Here is a 21,102-nt window from a genome sequence, read left to right on the forward strand (position 1 = left end):
AAATTAAATCCCAATTATCTTCCATCTCTCGCCCCCACCCTCCTTTTTCCGAGCAGCTTAACCAAGCACCCGCTCCACGTTTCCCTCGTTCCTATGGTGTTATCTCCAATTAGATTTCTGGGGCTAATGTGTGCTTCCCTTTAGCGGGTTACTCGTTCAATTGAAATCAAATTACTAATAATTTGCAAGCTATCAAGCCGCACGAGCGGCGTCTTTCGGGTGGGATGGAGGAGCCAAGACGGTTCCTTATAAATTACTAATAATTAAAAAAAGAAAGGGGAGGCGGGAGGCCGAGGAAGGCGACGCCAAGCAAACAGCGGCAACAGGAGCGGAGCGGTTTCTCTCTCCCCTCTGCTCTTTCTTCCATTTGGCAATCACTTACAAAGAGTTTAATAAGGACACCCAGATGGGTCCCGCAAAGACCAGATGGGAGCGTTTGTCTCTGCCGGCGGGAGGTGTTTGCATGTGGCGCAGACAAGCAAAGTTTGGAAACGGCTGCATTGGAAAAGCTTCCCATTGACTGACTCTTTTAGGAAAAAGAAAAGGGAGAGAAGCAGAAATCCAACCAGCAACTATAGAGAAAGTGAGTCAGCTCTTGAAAGCTATAGGACTCAAAACAGGCTCACACAGGAAGTTCCGTGGAAACGCTTTATTGAAGACCTTCTTTACAAGATGAAAACGAAGCTAGAACTGACGTATTCCCGCCAAACCCCGAGTATATCCACCTCCTACCTTTCCCCTTCCTCACATTCCTGGGAAAGGACTGTTATATAGTCCTTTCCCAGGCTTGAAAAACCAGAGCTGGCCATAAAACCCAGGCCAGATGGCTCTTATCATTTAGATATAGCCTCCAGTGGCCTAGGGGATAAAAGCCTCGTGACTTGAAGGTTGGGCTGCTGACCTGAAAGCTTCCAGGTTCGAATCCCACCCGGGGAGAGTGCGGATGAGCTCCCTCTATCAGCTCCAGCTCTATGGGGGGACATAAGAGAAGCCTCCCACAAGGATGGTAAAACATCAAAACATCTGGGCATCCCCTGGGCAACGTCCTTGCAGACAGCCAATTCTCTCACTCCAGAAGGAACTCCAGTTGCTCCTGACACGAAAAAATAAATAAATAGATTATTTCCCACCCCCCATTGCTCGGGAACTAGAATGGGTTGCTGAGAGTTTTCCAGCCAGGCATCCTCGAGAGGTTTGATGTGTTTTCAAAGGCTTCCATGGTGGAATCACAGGGTTGTTGTGTGTCTTCCAAGCCAATATGGCCATGTTCCAGAAGCATTCTCTCCTGACATTTCACCCACATCTACGGCAGGCATCCTCAGAGGTTGTGAGGTTGTTGGAAATGAGGCAAGTGGGGTTTATATTTCAGAACTCTTGTCTGTTTGAGGCAAGTGTGAATGTTGCCATTGACCGCCTTGATTATTAGCATTGAATAGCCTTGCAGCTTCAAAGCCTGGCTGCTTCCTGCCGAGGGAATCCTTTGTTGGGAGACTACCAGTATTTAAAAAAACCCTCCAAAATCAGGATAGTTAATAAAGAACAACACTCAGAAAACAATGAACTCCAGACGGGAAACAATCAGAGCCAGCTAACACCTCCCAACAAAGGATTCCCCCGTGCAAGAAGCAGCCAGGCTTTGACGCTGCAAGGCTATTAAATACTTTAATGTCTATTGTCTCTCTTTTGTTTTGCACTTGTTGTATTTTGTTTGTGTTCTGTGAGCCGCCGTGAGTCCCTTTGGGAGATGGTGGTGGGATATAAATAAAGTATATTATTATTATTATTATTATTATTATTATTATTATTATTATTATGACACAGCATATGAGATAGATATGCTGGATTTCGTATCACAAAATCACAAGTCGAACACTTCCCAAGTGTCTAGGACTGTGTGATTATCCATGCAATGTTTTGTTGTGCCAGCTGTCAGCTCTAGTTTGTAGTGCAGTTTTCTTGTACTGTTTTTTTTGTCTGCTGTGCTTTGAGGAGTTTCTGATTTTTGACTTCAATCAAAGCAGGTTCTTCACTTTGCTTTACATATTCTGCCGGGGCATGTTCTTCTTCTTTGACTGCTTGTTTTACTTGCAAGAGTCCTCTGCCACTATTATTATTTTATTGTGACACAGCAAACAAGATAGACATGCTGGATTTCGTATCAAAAAATCACAAGTCGAACACTTCCCAAGTGTCTAGGACTGTGTGATGTATTTTCAAATGATGCGTGCAGATCCCAGTAGGGTGGCCTTTTGCAGTTGGCAGATGGTGATTTTGTCAATGTCTATTGTTTCCAAATGCCAGCTGAGATCTTTTGGCACAGCACCCAGTGTGCCCATCACCACCGGGACCACCTGCACTGGTTTCTGCCAGAGTCTTTGAAGTTCAATCTTGAGGTCCTGATAGCGGCTGAGTTTTTCCTGTTGTTTTTCGTCAATGCGACTGTCACCTGGGATGGCGACATCAATGATCCAAACCTTGTTCTTTTCCACAACTGTGATGTCTGGTGTATTGTGTTCCAGAACTTTGTCAGTCTGGATTCAGAAGTCCCACAGTATCTTTGCATGCTCATTTTCCAATACTTTTGCAGGTTTGTGATCCCACCAGTTCTTTCCTGCTGGGAGGTGGTACTTGAGGCATAAGTTCCAATGAATCATTTGGGCCACATAGTTGTGCCTCTGTTTGTAGTCTGTCTGTGCAATTTTCTTACAGCAGCTGAGGATATGATCCATGGTTTCGTCGTTTTCCTTGCACAGTCTGCATTTTGTGTCATCAGCTGATTTTTCGATCTTGGCCTGAATTGCCTTTGTCCTGATGTCTTGCTCCTGGGCTGCAAGGATCAGGCCTTCTGTCTCCTTCTTCAGGGTCCCATTCGTGAGCCAGAGCCAGGTCTTCTCCTTATCAGCTTTTCCTGATAAAATCACAAGTCAAGCACTTCCCAAGTGTCTAGGACTGTGTGATGTATTTTATTATTATTATTATTATTATTATTATTATTATTAGCCCCCGGTGGCACAGTGTGTTAAAGCGCTGAGCTGCTGAACTTGCAGACCAAAAAGTCGCAGGTTCGAATCCGGGGAGCGAATTGTTGTTTTTCGTTAATGCGACTGTTATGATGATGATGATGATGATGATGATGATGAAGATTGTTATTATTATGCTATTCAAGGTGGCCAATTACAACATTCACACCTGCCTCAGACAAGAGTTCTTTCTCTCACCCTGGATATTCCACAGATATATAAACCCCACTTGCCTAGCTTCCAACAGACCTCACAACCTCTGAGGATGCCTGGCATGGATGTGGGTGAAACGTCAGGAGAGAATGCTTCTGGAACATGGCCATACAGCCTGGAAAACTCACAGCAATGCAGTGATTCCGGCCATGAAAGCCTTTGACAACACAGGGAACTATACTGCTGCAATTCTGCCTTGGAGAGAGGACTGGAGCCAATCCATTGCATCTGCAACCCTCCCTATTAATCCACCTTTTTGGAGTCATTTGTGCCACTGGTAGAGGCCCACGTCTGGACCAGTTCCACTCTTTGCCTCCAGGCCAAACGGATTTGGCTGGCTTTTTTTTTGTTTCAAAGAACCTACAAAAGTGGTTTTACCTGAGGCAGTAACTGGTTGCAAAAAAAAGAAGAAGATAAAATGAGGTGACGCACACACTACAAGACACCGAGAATCTCCTTTCTTGTTATTATACAGCCCAGTAAAGAAAATCAACACATTTTAGCTCGGTGTCTTGCTTTTTTAGGGCTGTTTCTGGGGTTCTTTGGGACAAGGATAGGATAGACCTCATCAGCTCAACTTTCTTGGATAGGGTTATCATGGCTTTCTATGGTAGTGACTAGTAAATTGCATATGTTCTGGGTTGTTTTGTGTTTTCCAGGCTGTATTCTCTCCTGACGTTTCGCCCACATCTATGGCAGGCATCCTCAGAGGTTGTGAGGATGTGGGCGAAACGTCAGGAGAGAATGCTTCCGGACCAAACACACAACAACCCTGCCATGAAAGCCTTTGACAACACATCGAACCTCTCGAGGATGCCTGCCATAGATGTGGGCAAAACGTCAGAAGAGAATGCTTCTGGACCATGGCCATACAGCTCGGAAAACACACAACAACCCTGTGATTCCGCCATGAAAGACTTTGACATCACATCGAACGTCTCGAGGATGCCTGCCTTAGATGTTGGGGGAACGTCAGGAGAGAGTGCTTCCAGACCATGGCCATACAGCTCAGAAAACACACAACAGCCCTGTGATTCCGCCATGAAAGCCTTTGACATCACATCGAACCTCTCGAGGATGCCTGCTATAGATGTGGGCGAAACGTCAGGAGAGAATACTTCTGGAACATGGACATATATTCCTCACAACCTCTGAGGACGCTTGCCATAGATGTGGGCGAAACATCAGGAGAGAATGCTTCCAGACCATGGCCATACAGCTCAGAAAACACACAACAACCTTGTGATTCCGCCATGAAAGGCTTTGACAACACATCCAACCTCTCGAGGATGCCTGCCATAGATGCGGGCAAAACGTCAGAAGAGAATGCTTCCGCAGCATGGCCATACAGCTCAGAAAACACACAACAACGCTGTGATTCCGCCATGAAAGCCTTTCACAACACATCCAACCGCTCGAGGATGCCTGCCATAGATGTGGGCAAAACGTCAGGAGAGAATGCTTCCGGAGCATGGCCATACAGCTCGGAAAACAAACAACAACCCTCTGATTCTGCCATGAAAGTCTTTGACAACACATCGAACCTCTCGAGTATGCCTGCCATAGATGCGGGCGAAACGTCAGGAGAGAGTGCTTCCGTACCATGGCCATACAGCTCGGAAAACACACAACAACGCTGTGATTCCGGCCATGAAAGTCTTCGACAACAACAAGGGCTTTTTCCAACAGCCCCGCTCCACCTCCGGCTCCACTTTCCTCTGCCCACCCTCTTCCACGGCACAATAAAGTAGCCATTTCCGCTCGCTATCAAATCTAAGTCCTCATTAGACTGGCTGCCGCTTCCTGGCACTCTGGATCAAATCCAGCGTTCATTTCCCAGACAGATCTTAAATGCATTTTATATATTAGGGTGACAGTCATTATTACGAAGCGGCGACAGCGGCAAGAGGCAGCTGGGCGACTGGAAGAAATATCACGACTTAGAAAAATTGGGCCAGAAGGAAAACTAAACCCGAAGTTTAGATATTCCCTTTTCTGCATTTACCTAAAAAGCAGATCATTTCCCTTTCTCCTACGAGTAATGCCTCCACCTTTGTTACTTGGGTTTGGATGGGAATATTTTAATAAATCAAATGCAGAAATAATCCTTAGAATGTGCTCTTTAGCTACCACTATTCACTTTTCCACATCATCACCAGGCCATTGGATACATTTCTGCCAACGTTGAACAAGTTTTCTGAAGCCGTCACGGAAGAAGTCGACACTCTGTTTCCGCAACCGGCGTCTCGCAGTACCCATCGTGCACAGATCTTCCGATAGACAAGCAAAGCAATAATGTGACCCACACGTTCTTGTGAAATGCCGATTATGCTCTCTGAGTGATACAACAATTCTCTCTGAGTGATACAACAATCGTCCTGAATCAATCTGTCAACCTTTTGCTTGTGAAACTCGGTGGTTGCTGTCACAGGACGTCCAACTCTTTGTTTGCAAGCCAGATGTTCCCAAATCAATATCTTTAAACTTACTCGTCCAACAGGACTCACATCAACACCATCACCATAAACAGCTTGCATTCTCTGAGAATCTCCTTTGAGGTGACACCTTCTGCTGTCAAGAATTCAATGACTGCATGTGACCCACACGTTCTTGTGAAATGCTGGTTATGCTTGAAATTTCTCTCTGAGTGATACGCCAATCGTCCTGAGTCAATCTGTCCCTCTAATTTCAGATTTTTCCTTATTACATTTGCAAGTAGTTCTATCACTATGGCGAACAATATCGGCGACAAAGGGCAATAAATAATTAATATATAAAAAGATTAAACTTTGATGCTGAATAGGGGAGGAGGTGCCGAGATTGGCTGCCACATGGTCCCATTGTGGATGGGAATCCATGACAGGTGGGCCCTCACTGTTTCGGGAACCCGAACAATTCGAAAAAGCAGGATTGGTCGAAGGAAACGGCTAAAAACAGATCCACGCACAACTCTATTCGATGGCACATACCGCCAGGGGCGGTCCAACCACGAGGCAAATTAGGCACTTGCCTGTGGCGCCATCGTCCCGGGGGCGCAGTTGAGGCCCTCGGGAGGATGGTGCCATCCCCCACCTCCTTCTCCTTCGGGCCTTCCGGGGCCCACGCTGGGCCTTCCAGTGCCCGCCTTCGGGGCCATCCGAGACTGTGAGGTCTGTGGGAACTTGGAAGCTAGGTAAGTGGGGTTTATATATCTGTAGAAGGTCCAGGGTGGGAGAAAGAACTCTTCTTTGAAGCAGGTGTGAGTGTTGTAATTAATCACTTTGATTATCATTTAATGGCCCTGTGGCTTCAAGGCCTGGCTTCTTCTTGCCTGGGAGAATCTTTTTTTGGGAGGTGTTAGCTGTCCCTGATTGTTTACTGTCTGGATTTCCCCTGTTTTCAGAGTGTTGTTCTTTATTTATTGTCCTGATTTTAGAGTTTATTTTAATACCGGGGGCCAGATTCCCTTTCGGTGGCCTTTTAATTATCTGCCTTGATATTGTGGGTTATATGGCTGTGTGGAAGGACCCTCAGGGCTCTTCCACACAGCCATATAACCCAGAATATCAAGGCCGAATAACCCACAGTATCTGCTTTGAACTGGGTTATCTGAGTCCACACTGCCCTATATCCCTGTTCAATGTTTGGTGCTGAATTTGCAAATACAGTAGAGTCTCACTTATCCAACACTCGCTTATCCAACGTTCTGGATTATCCAACGCATTTTTGTAGTGAATGTTTTCAATATATCGTGATATTTTGGTGCTAATTTCGTAAATACAGTAATTACTACATAGCATTACTGAGTATTGAACTACTTTTTCTGTCAAATTTGTTGTATAACATGATGTTTTGGTGCTTAATTTGTAAAATCATAACCTAATTTGATGTTTAATAGGCTATTGGATATGCTTATCCAACATTCTGCCGGCCCATTTATGTTGGATAAATGAGACTCTACTGTATAGTAATTCCTACATAACATTACCATGTATTGAACTGCTTTTCCTGTTGATTTGTTATAAAACATGATGTTTTGGTGCTTAATTGGTAAAATCTTAATGTAATTTGATGTTTAATAGGCTTTTCCTTAATCCAACATTTTTGCTTATCCAACGCTTTTATTTTTCAGTGATTGGTTTGGGGGGGGGGGGTGCGCCAAATTTCTGTTCGCCTACACTTGAAAATTACCTAGGGCCGGCCTTGCATACCGCCACCTAATTTGTATTTCTGTTTCTCAAGGTGGCAAGTTCATTCTTCTCTGGAGGCTGCTATATAGCACCCCATAAACACCCATGAAAACAGGACGGATCCCTAAAAATCACCTTTTTCTGGCCTGTGCAAAGCTCACAGAGCACCCAGCTGCATCTCACAGGTGTCAGGAAATGCTCTGGTGGGTGGGAAATAATGGGAGGGGGGCTTTGGTTTGAACTCCAATCAATTAGAGAGTCAAAGAGCAGCCGCCTTCAGGGATGTCAGAAATAGCTTTCCACTTAAGAGCGCCGGGATGCGTCTGACAGACTGACAGCCACGAACCATTAAAGCCTTCGCCAAGACTGGCAATTTTGCTATTAGAAGATGGAAGCCTTGGGAAGAGCAGCGCACTGACCCGGCTCGCTGGAGGCAAAGTGGAAAGGAAAGAAGGGGGGAAGGCAAAGGATTCGAATAAAGGAGGGAGGCGGCATCCCTCTCGACAAAATGCAAAGACTCTCAGTCAAACAAAACCCAGTGGCAAAATGAAGCGGCATCTCAAATATCTCAAAACGTACATCCAACCCCATCTTAACCCCATCTATCAATCTTTCCGAGCCTCTCGCAAAGGGTCCCTAGGGTCCCCTTCCTCTCCTCTCTCAGCAAACAGCTCCCAGAACTGTTTATAGTTTCTCCATACCTCACAACCTCTGAGGATGCCTGCCATAGATGTGGGCGAAACGTCAGGAGAGAATACTTCTGGAACATGGACATATATTCCTCACAACCTCTGAGGATGCCTGCCATAGATGTGGGCGAAACGTCAGGAGAGAATACTTCTGGAACATGGATATATATTCCTCACAACCTCTGAGGATGCCTGCCATAGATGTGGGCGAAACGTCAGGAGAGAATACTTCTGGAACATGGACATATATTCCTCACAACCTCTGAGGATGCCTGCCATAGATGTGGGCGAAACGTCAGGAGAAAAGACTTCTGGAACATGGACATATATTCCTCATAACCTCTGAGGATGCCTGCCATAGATGTGGGCGAAACATCAGGAGAGAATACTTCTGGAACATGGATATATATTCCTCACAACCTCTGAGGATGCCTGCCATAGATGTGGGTGAAACATCAGGAGAGAATACTTCTGGAACATGGACATATATTCCTCACAACCTCTGAGGATGCCTGCCATAGATGTGGGCGAAACATCAGGAGAGAATACTTCTGGAACATGGATATATATTCCTCACAACCTCTGAGGATGCCTGCCATAGATGTGGGTGAAACATCAGGAGAGAATACTTCTGGAACATGGATATATATTCCTCACAACCTCTGAGGATGCCTGCCATAGATGTGGGTGAAACATCAGGAGAGAATACTTCTGGAACATGGACATATATTCCTCACAACCTCTGAGGATGCCTGCCATAGATGTGGGTGAAACATCAGGAGAGAATACTTCTGGAACATGGACATATATTCCTCACAACCTCTGAGGATGCCTGCCACAGATGTGGGCGAAACGTCAGGAGAGAATACTTCTGGAACATGGACATATATTCCTCACAACCTCTGAGGATGCCTGCCATAGATGTGGGCGAAACGTCAGGAGAGAATACTTCTGGAACATGGCCATACATCCCGGGAAACATACAACAACCCTGTGATCCCAGCCATGAAAGCCTTCAATAACACAGCTCCCAGAACATCGGAAGGGCACCAGTGAAACATTTCCATCTTCCAGAAAAACATGGACCAAGTCCCATTTGGCAAAGAATGGCTGCTGGTTCTTAAAATGCATTTGGGTGTCACTGTGTCTTCAGAAGAACTGCGCAGGGTGCTGTAGATGCTTCTAAATGCGTTTTCCTTGATGAGTGGGTGCAGCCATAGATAGAAGACGAAGACAGCGCCATATGACTTCGATTCTATTTTGGGTGAACGCAAGTAGGACACTTTCCGGCGTTTCTTCATTCGAAGCCCAACAGGAAAAACGACGGTGGGTATCAAATTATTATTAGAAACCAGGGTGCATAAAATCACTCATTTTTTTTAAAGTCCACGGTTAATTAAAATCTATATATATAAAAGAGTGATGGCATCACGGCGACCCGCAAAACAACAAAACTACAGGCCCCCCAACCTCGAAATTTGACAACACAACCCATCATCCACGCCTCTAGGTTGATACAACAAAAAGAAAAGAAAAATAAAGTCCTAATTAGAGAGAGAGGAATAATTGCTTTTATCCAATTGCTGCCAGTTAGAAGGCTAAGCTCCTCCAAGTTGGTCTCGTAGCAACCCAATAAAAAATAATAAAAAAACACTAAAAATTAATACAATAAAATACTATAATAACAGAAAATAACTAAAAATAATACAAGAAAATAATAAAATATAATAAATAAAAATATAACTTACAATAAAATTAATAAAAAAAATGCAAATAACGTGAAATAAAAATTACACAACAATTTTTAACCAATACCACCACCACTTTGTCACAGCAACGCATGGCCGGGCACAGCTAGTGGATTTATATACGAGAATAAAACATTAAGACCGTCATCTAATTGTTAGTCGCAACCTGTGTTTGTTTTAGCTCAGCAAACTGCAGAGGATTTTTCTGACATTTCAGAAATGTTTGATGGGTTTCAAAGTGAGGAGTCTGCTAATGTTAGGAGAGATGTTTTGGATTCTTGTGATCATTCCCAGGCAACCGGAGAAAGTGAAAGAAGTGAAAGATCAATTTCTCTTGAGAAATGGCCTTTGGACAACAGGGGTTTTTCCTGAGAAGCCAGATTAGGCTTGAGAATGGAGGGAGTGAAAAATAGACTAATTAGACATTCTGAGAGAATCCATGATAAGAGCTTGAAGAACAGGTGCATCTGGCATGATTTCATGGCTACTTGGACATATTGCGCCAAATTGCTATGTGTGTGTGTGTAAAGAAATCCTTGCAAAGTTGCTTGCAAAAGATCTCTGCAAAAAAGGGAGCTGAGCTTTTGCGGAGGCAAGCCACGCCTCAAACAATGTATCGGTTTGCTGGCAGATGGCTGGGTTTGTCATTTGGGAATCTGGGCTTGCAGGGAGAGCACAGAAAAGACAGGCTCTCTAGCTACGGTCAAGTAGCAGTTTAAATATGCTATGCTGGATATACTGAATGCTGATTGATTAGTTATTGATCCTATGTAACTACAAGGACATTGTACGATTGCTGAACTGTTTACTTAACTTCAACTCAACAAGTAAAGTTCCTTGTTCTTTCAATTCCTCTGCCTGGTCTGAGTCTTTTGCACATGGTGTTAACTGGACGCTGCTGGTTCCGCTATACACACTCGCTAACAGGACAGTCTTCAATTAATTGGTGTTGGCTTCACGCCTCTCAGAGGAGACAACGTTGCCTTATGGGATGGATCTCTTGGCCTTCTCTGCCCTCAAGTTCATGATTCAAGAATCCTCAAGTATCCTCAAGTATCCTTAAGTCCCTGCCCTTATTTTCTTGAAGTGTTTGCCTTGAAAAAGTTTTGTTTTCTTGTTCATGGATTTATGTTGGATTTTGGCTCTCTTAACTTTATGTACCTTGTCATATTTGGATAATTGTTATTTTGTATTTTCTATTCTTCTGACCCTCTTCCTTTTCTACCTGTTTTCTTCAATAAACATTTTTTAGATAGAACTACTAGACTTTGGTGTGGTGCAGGGTGAAAAGGTGTTTCAGTGCTAGGGTGTTGTTGTTAGTTGCTGTTGAGCCGTCTTTGATTTATGGTAGTTTTATGAAAGAGAGACCTTCTCGATATCCTCTTCGTAGAATCATAGAGTAGGAAGAGGGCCATCTCGTCCAACGCCCTGCCATGTAGGAAAACACAATCCAGCCTCTTCTCAAATGAATCATGATGTCCCATGATACGTCCAAAATATGATAGCTTTTTTGGCTTCTCGAAAGAATTATGACCTTATCTGCAAATGGACCCGTTGTTGGTTCTTTTTTAGCAGTCCATAGAACTTTTCCCCAACATCACATTTCAAATACAACAAGACATACAAGACATACAACAACCCTGATTGATTTCCTTCTTGTCAGCTTTCCTTATTGTCCAGCTTTCACAACAACACAAAGACACCAAAGCACCCCCACTTCCAGGCTCGGCTCAGGGAGAGGGAGGAAGAAGAGAAGCAGCAGTCAGGAGGCTTGTTGTTGCACCTTTCATGGGTTGGTGGGGAAAAGAAGGAGGAGGGAGGCCCAGCTTCTCGTTGGAATCCATCCCATCTCAGGCAAATGGCTCAGCCGCTGTCAAGCCACACACACACATATAAAGCAATTACATGCCTTTGCTTTCCACTCCTTTGTTTTTATAGGGCTCGTCTCTACAATCCAAGCAACTTCGTGCATTAGCGGCTATGATGATGGCAATGATGAGCAAAAATAGCTGTAATGACACGCACCGGGGAAGGGGAGGGCTACGAGACGCGGCTGCGTTACATTTTTATTGCCTTGCTATTACAAGATCTTACAAACGCCACAGTTGCTCAGAGAAACCCAAACCAGGAAGCCACCATATATATTTCCAATAGCATTTACTAGATCTTTGCTGTTTCTTACTCTAGAGGAGATGCGTGCACACCAGCAGCCACACTCTCTTTCCATTTCAAGGCATTCAAATGAAGCAAGCAAGTTCTTAAAACTTTTTCTTCCTCTAGAGGAGGCGCACGGCTGCAGGCAGGGGCATGTGCACGCCAGCAGCCTCACTCTCTTTCCATTTCAAGGCATTCAAATGGAGCAAGCAAGTTCTTAGAGCTGTTTCTTACTCTAGAGGAGGCGCACGGCTGCAGGCAGGCGCATGTGCACACCAGCAGCCACACTCTCTTTCCATTTCAAGGCATTCAAATGGAGCAAGCAAGTTCTTAGAGCTGTTTCTTACTCTAGAGGAGGCACACGGCTGCAGGCAGGTGCATGTGCACACCAGCAGCCGCACTCTCTTTCCATTTCAAGGCATTCAAATGAAGCAAGCAAGTTCCTAAAGCTGTTTCTTACTCTAGAGGAGGCGCACGGCTGCAGGCAGGTGCATATTAATGCCAGCAGCCACACTCTCTTTCCATTTCAAGGCATTCAAATGAAGCAAGCAAGTTCTTAAAGCTGTTTCCTACTCTAGAGGAGGCGCACGGCTGCAGGCAGGCGCATGTGAACGCCAGCAGCCACACTCTCTTTCCATTCCAAGGCACTCAAAGGAAGCAAACAAGTTCTTAAAGCTCTTTCTTACTCTAGAGGAGGCGCACAGCTGCAGGCAGGCGCATGTGCACGCCAGCAGCCACACTCTCTTTCCATTTCAAGGCATTCAAATGAAGCAAGCAAGTTCTTAAAGCTGTTTCTTACTCTAGAGGAGGCACACGGCTGCAGGCAGGCGCATGTACACACCAGCAGCCACACTCTCTTTCCATTTCAACGCATTCAAATGAAGCAAGCAAGTTCCTAAAGCTGTTTCTTACTCTAGAGGAGGCGCACGGCTGCAGGCAGGTGCATGTTAATGCCAGCAGCCACAATCTCTTTCCATTTCAAGGCATTCAAATGAAGCAAGCAAGTTCTTAAAGCTGTTTCCTACTCTAGAGGAGGCGCACGGCTGCAGGCAGGCACATGTGAACGCCAGCAGCCAGACTCTCTTTCCATTTCAAGGCATTCAAAGGAAGCAAGCAAGTTCTTAAAGCTGTTTCTTACTCTAGAGGAGGCGCACGGCTGCAGGCAGGCGCATGTGCACTCCAGCAGCCACACTCTCTTTCCATTCCGTTAGCTTTCGTGTTGACCTGATTTTTGTAAGGAGAGGGGCCTTCCCGTTATGTGCTCCCGAAGGAACGAAAGTAACGAAAGAACGGATGAAATGGTTTCCGTGCACAACTCTAATAGTTTCCCACCCCACAAAAGCGAAGAGCAGTTCAGCATGTTCCAGGAAACATTTAACCCCAAGCTAACAATATGCAGACTGTTTCCACCAAGTACAGTAAAGAAACCCATTTTGAACCTTCTGAAAGTTTCTTCCAAAAGGCACCCAGGAACAATTTTGTTCTTTCAACCATTTCCAGCTTTCTTATGATTTCCATTTTGGTTCCCAAACGTACAGATCTATACCCATTCTAAAAATTGGCAAAGCTGATCTCTTCTCCCCTTTTGTATTTCATGCAAATGCAGTAAAAAGGATTCTGGAGGGAGCTGCTGTTTACCTTGCCTCTTGTAGGCAGGCAGCCATAATCTACAATAGGATTAGCTAAAATTCCCACTTTCCCCTACTTTAGATTTCATTGAATTGTTTACTGAGGACCTAATAATACTGAGCAGACATAAAAAGGTTTTATTAACTGAGGTATGCCTGCACTTGTAGATTTACACCAATTCTAAAAATTGGCAAAGCTGATATCTTCTCCCCTTTTGTATTTCATGCAAACGCAGTAAAAGGGATTCTGGAGGGAGCTGCTGTTTACCTTGCCTCTTGTAGGCAGGCATCCACAATCTACAATAGGATTGACTAAAATTCCCACTTTCCCCTACTTTAGATTTCATTGAATTGTTTACTGAGGACCTAATAATACTGAGCAGATATAAAAAGGGTTTATTAACTGAGGTATGCCTGCACTCATGCAAGAAGGGGAGTTGGAAAGTACCTTCTTTTCATGATACTAATATGCAAATCTTCTTCTTGCTTGACATCAGAGTGGTGGCCGCTGACCTTGTCACTCTCCTCGCTGTCCTCGCTGTGCGAGAAAATGGAGGGTGCCTCTTTCTTCGGTGTTCTGGTTGGAGGCAAGGGGATTGTCCTCTTCTCCGCCAGCCGGCCCCGATTCTGGAGAAGGGAAGGAAGCGGGAGTCCAAGGAGAAGGCCAGTGGGGTTGGGGAAGGGATTCAGGAATAGAAGGAAAAGAACAAGAGAAAAGATTAGATGATTAAGTCAGGAGGAGTCTTTCTAATTTACAACAGAAGACAACCATTTCAAAAGAAATACCAAAATATAATAAAGTCCTGAAAAAAATGTATAATATCACAAAGGATTACCACACCACCCACTTCATAGGAAATCTGCTACAAAACAAGAGCTTTTTTGTTGAGTTCCAGAGTCAGAGAAGCAGAAGAACAGCCTGCCTCAGGGGAACATGTTTGCTCCATCAATGTTTAACATTTGCGAAAATGACCAGAAGGGACAGAGAGTTTCATCTATGCTGACGATCGTGCCATCACTGCTCAAACAGGGAGCATTGAAGTGGTTGAATAGAAGCTCTCAGAAGCTTTAGGTGCTCTTACTGCCTATTACAGAGGAAACTAGCTGATCCCTAATCCATCTAAAACACAGACATCTTAAGAACAGAAGAGCATCTTGAGCTCAGAAGACTGGGCAACTTGGAAGGTGCTGATCAGACTGGCACGAGATGCAGAGCTAACCTTAAGAAATGGGACTACAAAGGGGAGTCCATGACATGAGAGTGTGGAGAAGAGCAAACCACATACCACTTATTACAATTATTATTATTATTATTATTATTATTATTATTATTGACACAACAACATTGTATGACACAGCAAACAAGATAGATATGCTGGATTTCGTATCACAAAATCACAAGTCGAACACTTCCCAAGTGTCTAGGACTATGTGATGTATTTTCGGATGATGCGCTCAGATCCCAGTCGGGTGGCCTTTTGCAGTTGGCAGATCATAATTTTGTCAATGTCTATTGTTTCCAAATGCCGGCTGAGATCTTTTGGCATGGCACTCAGTGTGCCGATCACCACCGGGACCACCTGCACTGGTTTCTGCCAGAGTCTTTGAAGTTCAATCTTGAGGTCCTGATAGTGGCTGAGTTTTTCCTGTTGTTTTTCGTCAATGCGACTGTCACCTGGGATGGCGACATCAAAGATCCAAACCTTTTTCTTTTCCACAACTGTGATGTCTGGTGTGTTGTGTTCCAGAACTTTGTCAGTCTGGATTCGGAAGTCCCACAGTATCTTTGCGTGTTCATTTTCCAATACTTTTGCAGGTTTGTGATCCCACCAGTTCTTTACTGCAGGGAGATGGTACTTGAGGCCTAAGTTCCAATGAATCATTTGGGCCACATAGTTGTGCCTCTGTTTGTAGTCTGTCTGTGCGATTTTCTTACAGCAGCTGAGGATATGATCCATGGTTTCGTCTGTTTCCTTGCACAGTCTGCATTTTGGGTCATCAGCCGATTTTTCGATCTTGGCCTTAATTGCCTTTGTCCTGATGTCTTGCTCCTGGGCTGCAAGGATCAGGCCTTCTGTCTCCTTCTTCAGGGTCCCATTCGTGAGCCATAGCCAGGTCTCCTTATCAGCTTTTCCTTCAATTTTGTCAAGAAACCTTCCATGCAATGTTTTGTTGTGCCAGCTGTCAGCTCTAGTTTGTAGTGCGGCTTTCTTGTACTGATTTATTACTACTACTACTACTACTACTACTACTACTACTACTACTAGCTTTGGTACCCAGCGTTGCCCGGGTTATTTGAGACTTCCTTGTTTACAAACATCATTATCATCATCATCATCATCATTATTATTACTCCTACTCCTACTACTACTCCTGCTACTACTAGCTTTGGGTGTATTATGGCCAAATTTGGTGCAATTTGCTCCAGTCGTTTTTTTTGTTAACTCGGTCCTACAAATGAACAGTACCTTTTTATATATATAGATATATATCCCCCAAGGTCATGCAGCTAGTTCTCATGCTTCTGTATTCAATTGTTCTCCCTTCCTGACGCTATGCACGGCAGCTTTCTCCTCCTAGAAACATGCAAATCCTCCACCGAGCCCCCCAAGACTTGTGAGATGCAGGCAAACTGAGCTTTCCATTTACAACTCACTTGACAATTTGTCTGCCGCACTGAGGGAGGGGGGAAGAGAGAGAAAGAGATTTGCCAGCAAATTGCATTACTTTGTTTGGTCAATTGCCCTACCAATTGATTTTCCTGTACAAATAATGAACATTTATGGTTATTTTCCCTATAGGCTTGCTTTATTTGCCATATAACTAAGAGTGATTTTCCTGCATTTCTTTTGGAGAGTTGAGCTCATTGCTGTCAGTTAGTGGGGGCACCTGGGAATAGCGGGAAGAGAGCCCGAGACAGAGCCAAATGTCGTCTTCATCATAGTGGCAGATGGGGAGTGAGAAGAGAAATGACAATTTCATCCCAAATTTTGTGTTTTTCCTCCACCACAGACATCGCAGTGTTTCTTACTCCCTGCTAGTGTCCTCCACAAACACCATACTACCCCCCACCCAAGCGAAGGCTTTCATTTGGGAATAATTTCATCCTAGATTTTCTGTTTTTCCTCCTCCACAGACATCCCAGTGTTTCTTACTCCCTAGTAGTGTTCTCCACAAACACCATACTACCCACCACCCAAGTGAAGGCTTTCATTCAGGAATAATTTGATCCTGGATTTTCTGTTTTTCCTCCACCACAGACATCCCAGTGTTTCTTACTCCCTAGTAGTGTTCTCCACAAACACCATACTACCCACCACCCAAGTGAAGGCTTTCATTCAGGAATAATTTGATCCTGGATTTTCTGTTTTTCCTCCACCACAGACATCACAGTGTTTCTGACTCTTGCCATTGGTGTGGAATTTGCATGACTCCGCCCACTGCCTCTCCAATAACCCTTTCCTAACCCTTTCCTATCCCTGATCTGCAACTGAACATACTAGAGAGGTTAGGCATGTTTCTTCCTTTCGCTCTCTTCAAAATCCGTAGCACCGCTGGCAACGGCTGACCTCCGCGCACACAACAACAACAACGTCAAAGTATCTATGAATCACTCCTGCCTTCCTAGTCTTGTCCTTGCAGCCAACAAACAGTAAATATTATCTCGCATGAGATGGAAAAGCTGAAGCAGCCGATTCTTCTGACCTTGGCCATGGTGTTTATGTCTTGTGTCCCTTCTCCTCTCCAATCCACTCTAATTTGTCGAGATCTAGAAAGTTTCCTTAATAGCGTTGTCAAGGGAGTCCCTGAACAATTTCTTCCCATCTTATTGAGCATCAGTCTAAATTACTATTTGGTTCTAGGTGCCTCCTCCTCAGTGTTTAGTGGGTGAAAAGAGAAGCCAAAATCTCTGGGGATAATCTGCTAGCATTTACCAGAGGTGCCAATAAATGAAGCCAAAGACAGACTGTAAATTCGTTGCATCTTCAGGATCTTTGATCACCAGCTGTTAGTGACAGGGCGGATCATTCGGAGAGGTCAAGGGGGCACTTGCCTCCAGACTAAAAGTCAAGAAGCCACTTTCCAGAATTCGCTTCTGCGGGTAGGATGCCAGAAATAACCCAGGCACCTGCACCCTCCGAGGGAAGGGGAGCAGAAGGGATCAAAGTGAGAGGAGCATTCCCAGTTCCATATGTGACCCTGGCTAAGTCATGGCAGCCCGTGTTTCCGCCAGCGTTTCCCCATCTGCGGCACACAAGTGTCTTGCAAAGCACTCCCAGATTTGAAAAACGAGGTCTCTGGAACCAAAACTATCCGTATGAGGTTGCTATGAAGACAAAATGGGTGGGAGAACAACTATCACACGGCACTTGCAGAAACCTCAAGATAGTATTCATGGCTGTCTTCCTTCTCCCCCCTTTGTCCTCACAACAGCTACATAAAGTAGGGCTAGGCTAACTATATATGTGTGTGTTGAGTATTCAGCTCACAGCAATCACAGCATGAAGTGCCATGTGGCTGTAAAGAATTTAGAGCTTAGGAGGCAAAGATACAAAAACGGGATACTTATAGTTGAGCATTCAGCTCACAGCAAGCAGAAAGTGAAGTGCCATGTGGCTGTAAAGAATTTAGAGCTTAGGAGGCAAAGATACAAAAACAGGATACTTATAGTTGAGCATTCAGGTCACAGCAAGCAGAGTGTGAAGTGCCATGTGGCTGTAAAGAATTATGGCAACCTGATGAATGAGAGACTTCCTGTTAAGATTTTTTCTATGTTGGTGTTAGGGAAAACTACCAAGAAACAGCAGAGCATCCAAACATATGCAAAAGCAGGATACTTATAGTTGAGCATTCAGTTCACAGCAAGCAGTGTGTGAAGTGCCATGTGGTTGTAAAGAATTATGGCAACCTGATGAATGACAGACCTCCTGCTAGGATTTTTTCTATGTTGGTGTTAGGGAAAACTACCCAGAAACAGCAGAGCATCCAAAAATATGCAAAAGCAGGATACTTATAGTTGAGCATTCAGCTCACAGCAAGCAGTGTGTGAAGTGTCATGCGACTGTACAGAATTTAGAGCTTAGGAGGCAAACGTACAGAGTTTGCTCTTTAAAATCGCAAAAGGTTTATTTACAAAAATAATTACATTTCTTAATAATCACAACCAACACCCCCAAGTCGTCCTATCCTCAGCTGTCCTTCTCAGCTGTGCCTTCCCTTATGACCTTTAGTTATCTTAGCTACTAAGGAGAAGTCATGCTTGATTTCCTCAAGGACCCATTCCTTGGTCTTTTCAGCAGTCTACAATATCCATAGAACTCTTTCTCAGCATCACATCCCTTCCGATTTCCATGGGTGCCTTCTCGCTCTCTGCCGCAGGTAGCACATATCTTGGGCTCATGGTCCCGGGGGTCCTACAGCCCTGTAGGGCAGCCGTTGGCCAGCGAGGCTCCCGCCGCATGAACAATGACTTGCATTAGCAAACGGGTGAGGAACTAGGCCGCCTGTGACAGGTGATGGGGGAAAGCCTGTCGAGAGCGGGAGAGAGAGCTGTGCCGGCTGTTCTTTTATTCATCTGCTCATTACCCTTCCGCCAGAGCCGGGACGGCGCAGAGCCGGAGAGGCTTGTTTTAATAGCGGAGCTGGTTAAGCGCTGGGACGCAAGGCGGCAGCTGCCCCGGTCCTGGATTTGTTATTGAAACAACCGCCATTGTTGGGACGCATAATGTAGGCCTGTGGGAGAGATGGGGGTTCATTGTGGACCCCGGAGTGGCGATCGTGGCTCGCTTGAAAACGAAGAGGCAACAGAAGGAGAGCCCCTCCTTCCCTCTTTCTTGTGGAGAGGAGTCTCCAGCGTTTTGGTCTCTCCCATTTCCTAATTAAAAACCCACAGGCCTAAGGCTGGGATTTCCTTTGCATATGGTGCTCATTTCAGGGGGTCTCCTCCCCCAACTTTTTCTATGGGAACTCATATCTGCTAACTCTCCTCTTATTGGTGACTCAGCCTTGCGACTCTTGCAGATGCCAAATTGGGTGGGCTGTTGGGGCAGAACTGGGAAAAACCGGGTTTTGGACTAACAAATTATAATGATGATGATTTATCGTGTCAGAAGCAAAATGAAAGCAAAGTTATAATGTATAGAAAAACCACAAGTTAGAAACTTGGCGTTGAACTAAATTTCCTTTTACCAGAAGTTAGCTTCTGATGTCGGTATAAGAAGGTCCTCCATTGTGTGTGGCAGGGTTCAGGCTGCATTGCTTTTATTATGTATATTGTATTGTATTGTATTGTTTTTATCATGTTGGAAAACGCCCCAAGTCCCCTGATGGGGATATAATAATAATAGTCATCATCATCATCATCATCATCATCATCATCATCATATTACAGCTGGACAACATCAAGCATGAACATGTGAAAACTGGTCAGCAAAGAATACACAAAAAGGGTCAGAAAAATTCTCAAAAGCAAGCTCAATGGAGGCAACACCATCAAGGCCATAAACACCTGGGCCATACCTGTCATAAGATATACTGCTGGCATCGTAAGCTGGACACAGGCAGAACTGGACAATTTGGACAGAAAAACAAGAAAACTCAAGACCATTCATCATTCACGGCACCCTTGCAGTGATGTTGACCGGCTATATCTGCCTAGAAGATCAGGGGGCAGAGGACTCTTACAGGTAAAACAAGCAGTCAAAGAAGAACATGCCCTGGCAGAATATGTAAAGCAAAGTGAAGAACCTGCTTTGATTGAAGTCAAAAATCAGAAACTCCTCAAAGCACAGCAGACAAAAAAACCAGTACAAGAAAACTGCACTACAAACAAGAGCTGACAGCTGGCACAACAAAACATTGCATGGATAATCACAGTCCTAGACACTTGGGAAGTGTTCCACTTGTGATTTTGTGATATGAAATCCAGCATGTCTATCTTGTTTGCTGTGTCATACAATATAATAATAATAATAATAATAATAATAATAATAATAATAATAATAATAATAATAAAAATGTTTGTAGGCAGGAAGCCCCCAGTGGCGCAGTTTGTTAAAGCTCTGAGTTGCTGAACTTGCTGACCAAAAGGTTGCAGGTTCAAATCTGAGGAGCGGAGTGAGCGCCCACTGTTAGCCCCAGTTTCTGCCAACCTAGACACGAAAAAAAAAAAACCCTGATAGTGAGTGCTCTGTCATTTTCACGTTGGATCAGGTGGTGCCTAACATACTTCCAACTGCCACGGCTTGAAACGCCTGCCCTTGGAATTGCTTAAGAATATGCATTCCCTGCACAACGGTGCAACCTCAATGCCCCTGCCAAATTTCACCACACACACAACTGCTCCAGATGTAACCCCAAGCCACAGCCCAAGGCCAGAGCTCAGCTCAGCAGATCAATATGGAGCTGAATAAATACTAGGCCTCCCAAGAATTCATTCCAGACCACGCTGCATCAAGCCCCTGACGGTATCGATTCCTCTG

The 21,102-nt window shown here is 44.6% G+C and overlaps 1 protein-coding gene across 7 annotated transcripts in view; it reads right to left on the reverse strand.

The window, feature by feature from the left end:
* Positions 1-21,102, reverse strand: part of samd11 (sterile alpha motif domain containing 11) — a 168,944-nt gene that overhangs the window by 105,859 nt on the left and 41,983 nt on the right. For all 7 annotated transcript variants that reach the window (XR_010001387.1, XM_062965934.1, XM_062965937.1 and 4 more), the window contains exon 3: positions 14,070-14,248. Coding sequence is in view for 6 of the 7 variants with exons in the window: in XM_062965934.1 (XP_062822004.1) it covers positions 14,070-14,248 (179 nt within the window). In the remaining variant the exon portion in view is untranslated. The remainder of the gene's footprint in view (positions 1-14,069; positions 14,249-21,102) is intronic.

This window comes from Anolis carolinensis, unplaced genomic scaffold (assembly GCF_035594765.1).
Source record: "Anolis carolinensis isolate JA03-04 unplaced genomic scaffold, rAnoCar3.1.pri scaffold_15, whole genome shotgun sequence".
In the NCBI taxonomy this organism is placed as follows: Eukaryota; Metazoa; Chordata; class Lepidosauria; order Squamata; family Dactyloidae; genus Anolis; species Anolis carolinensis.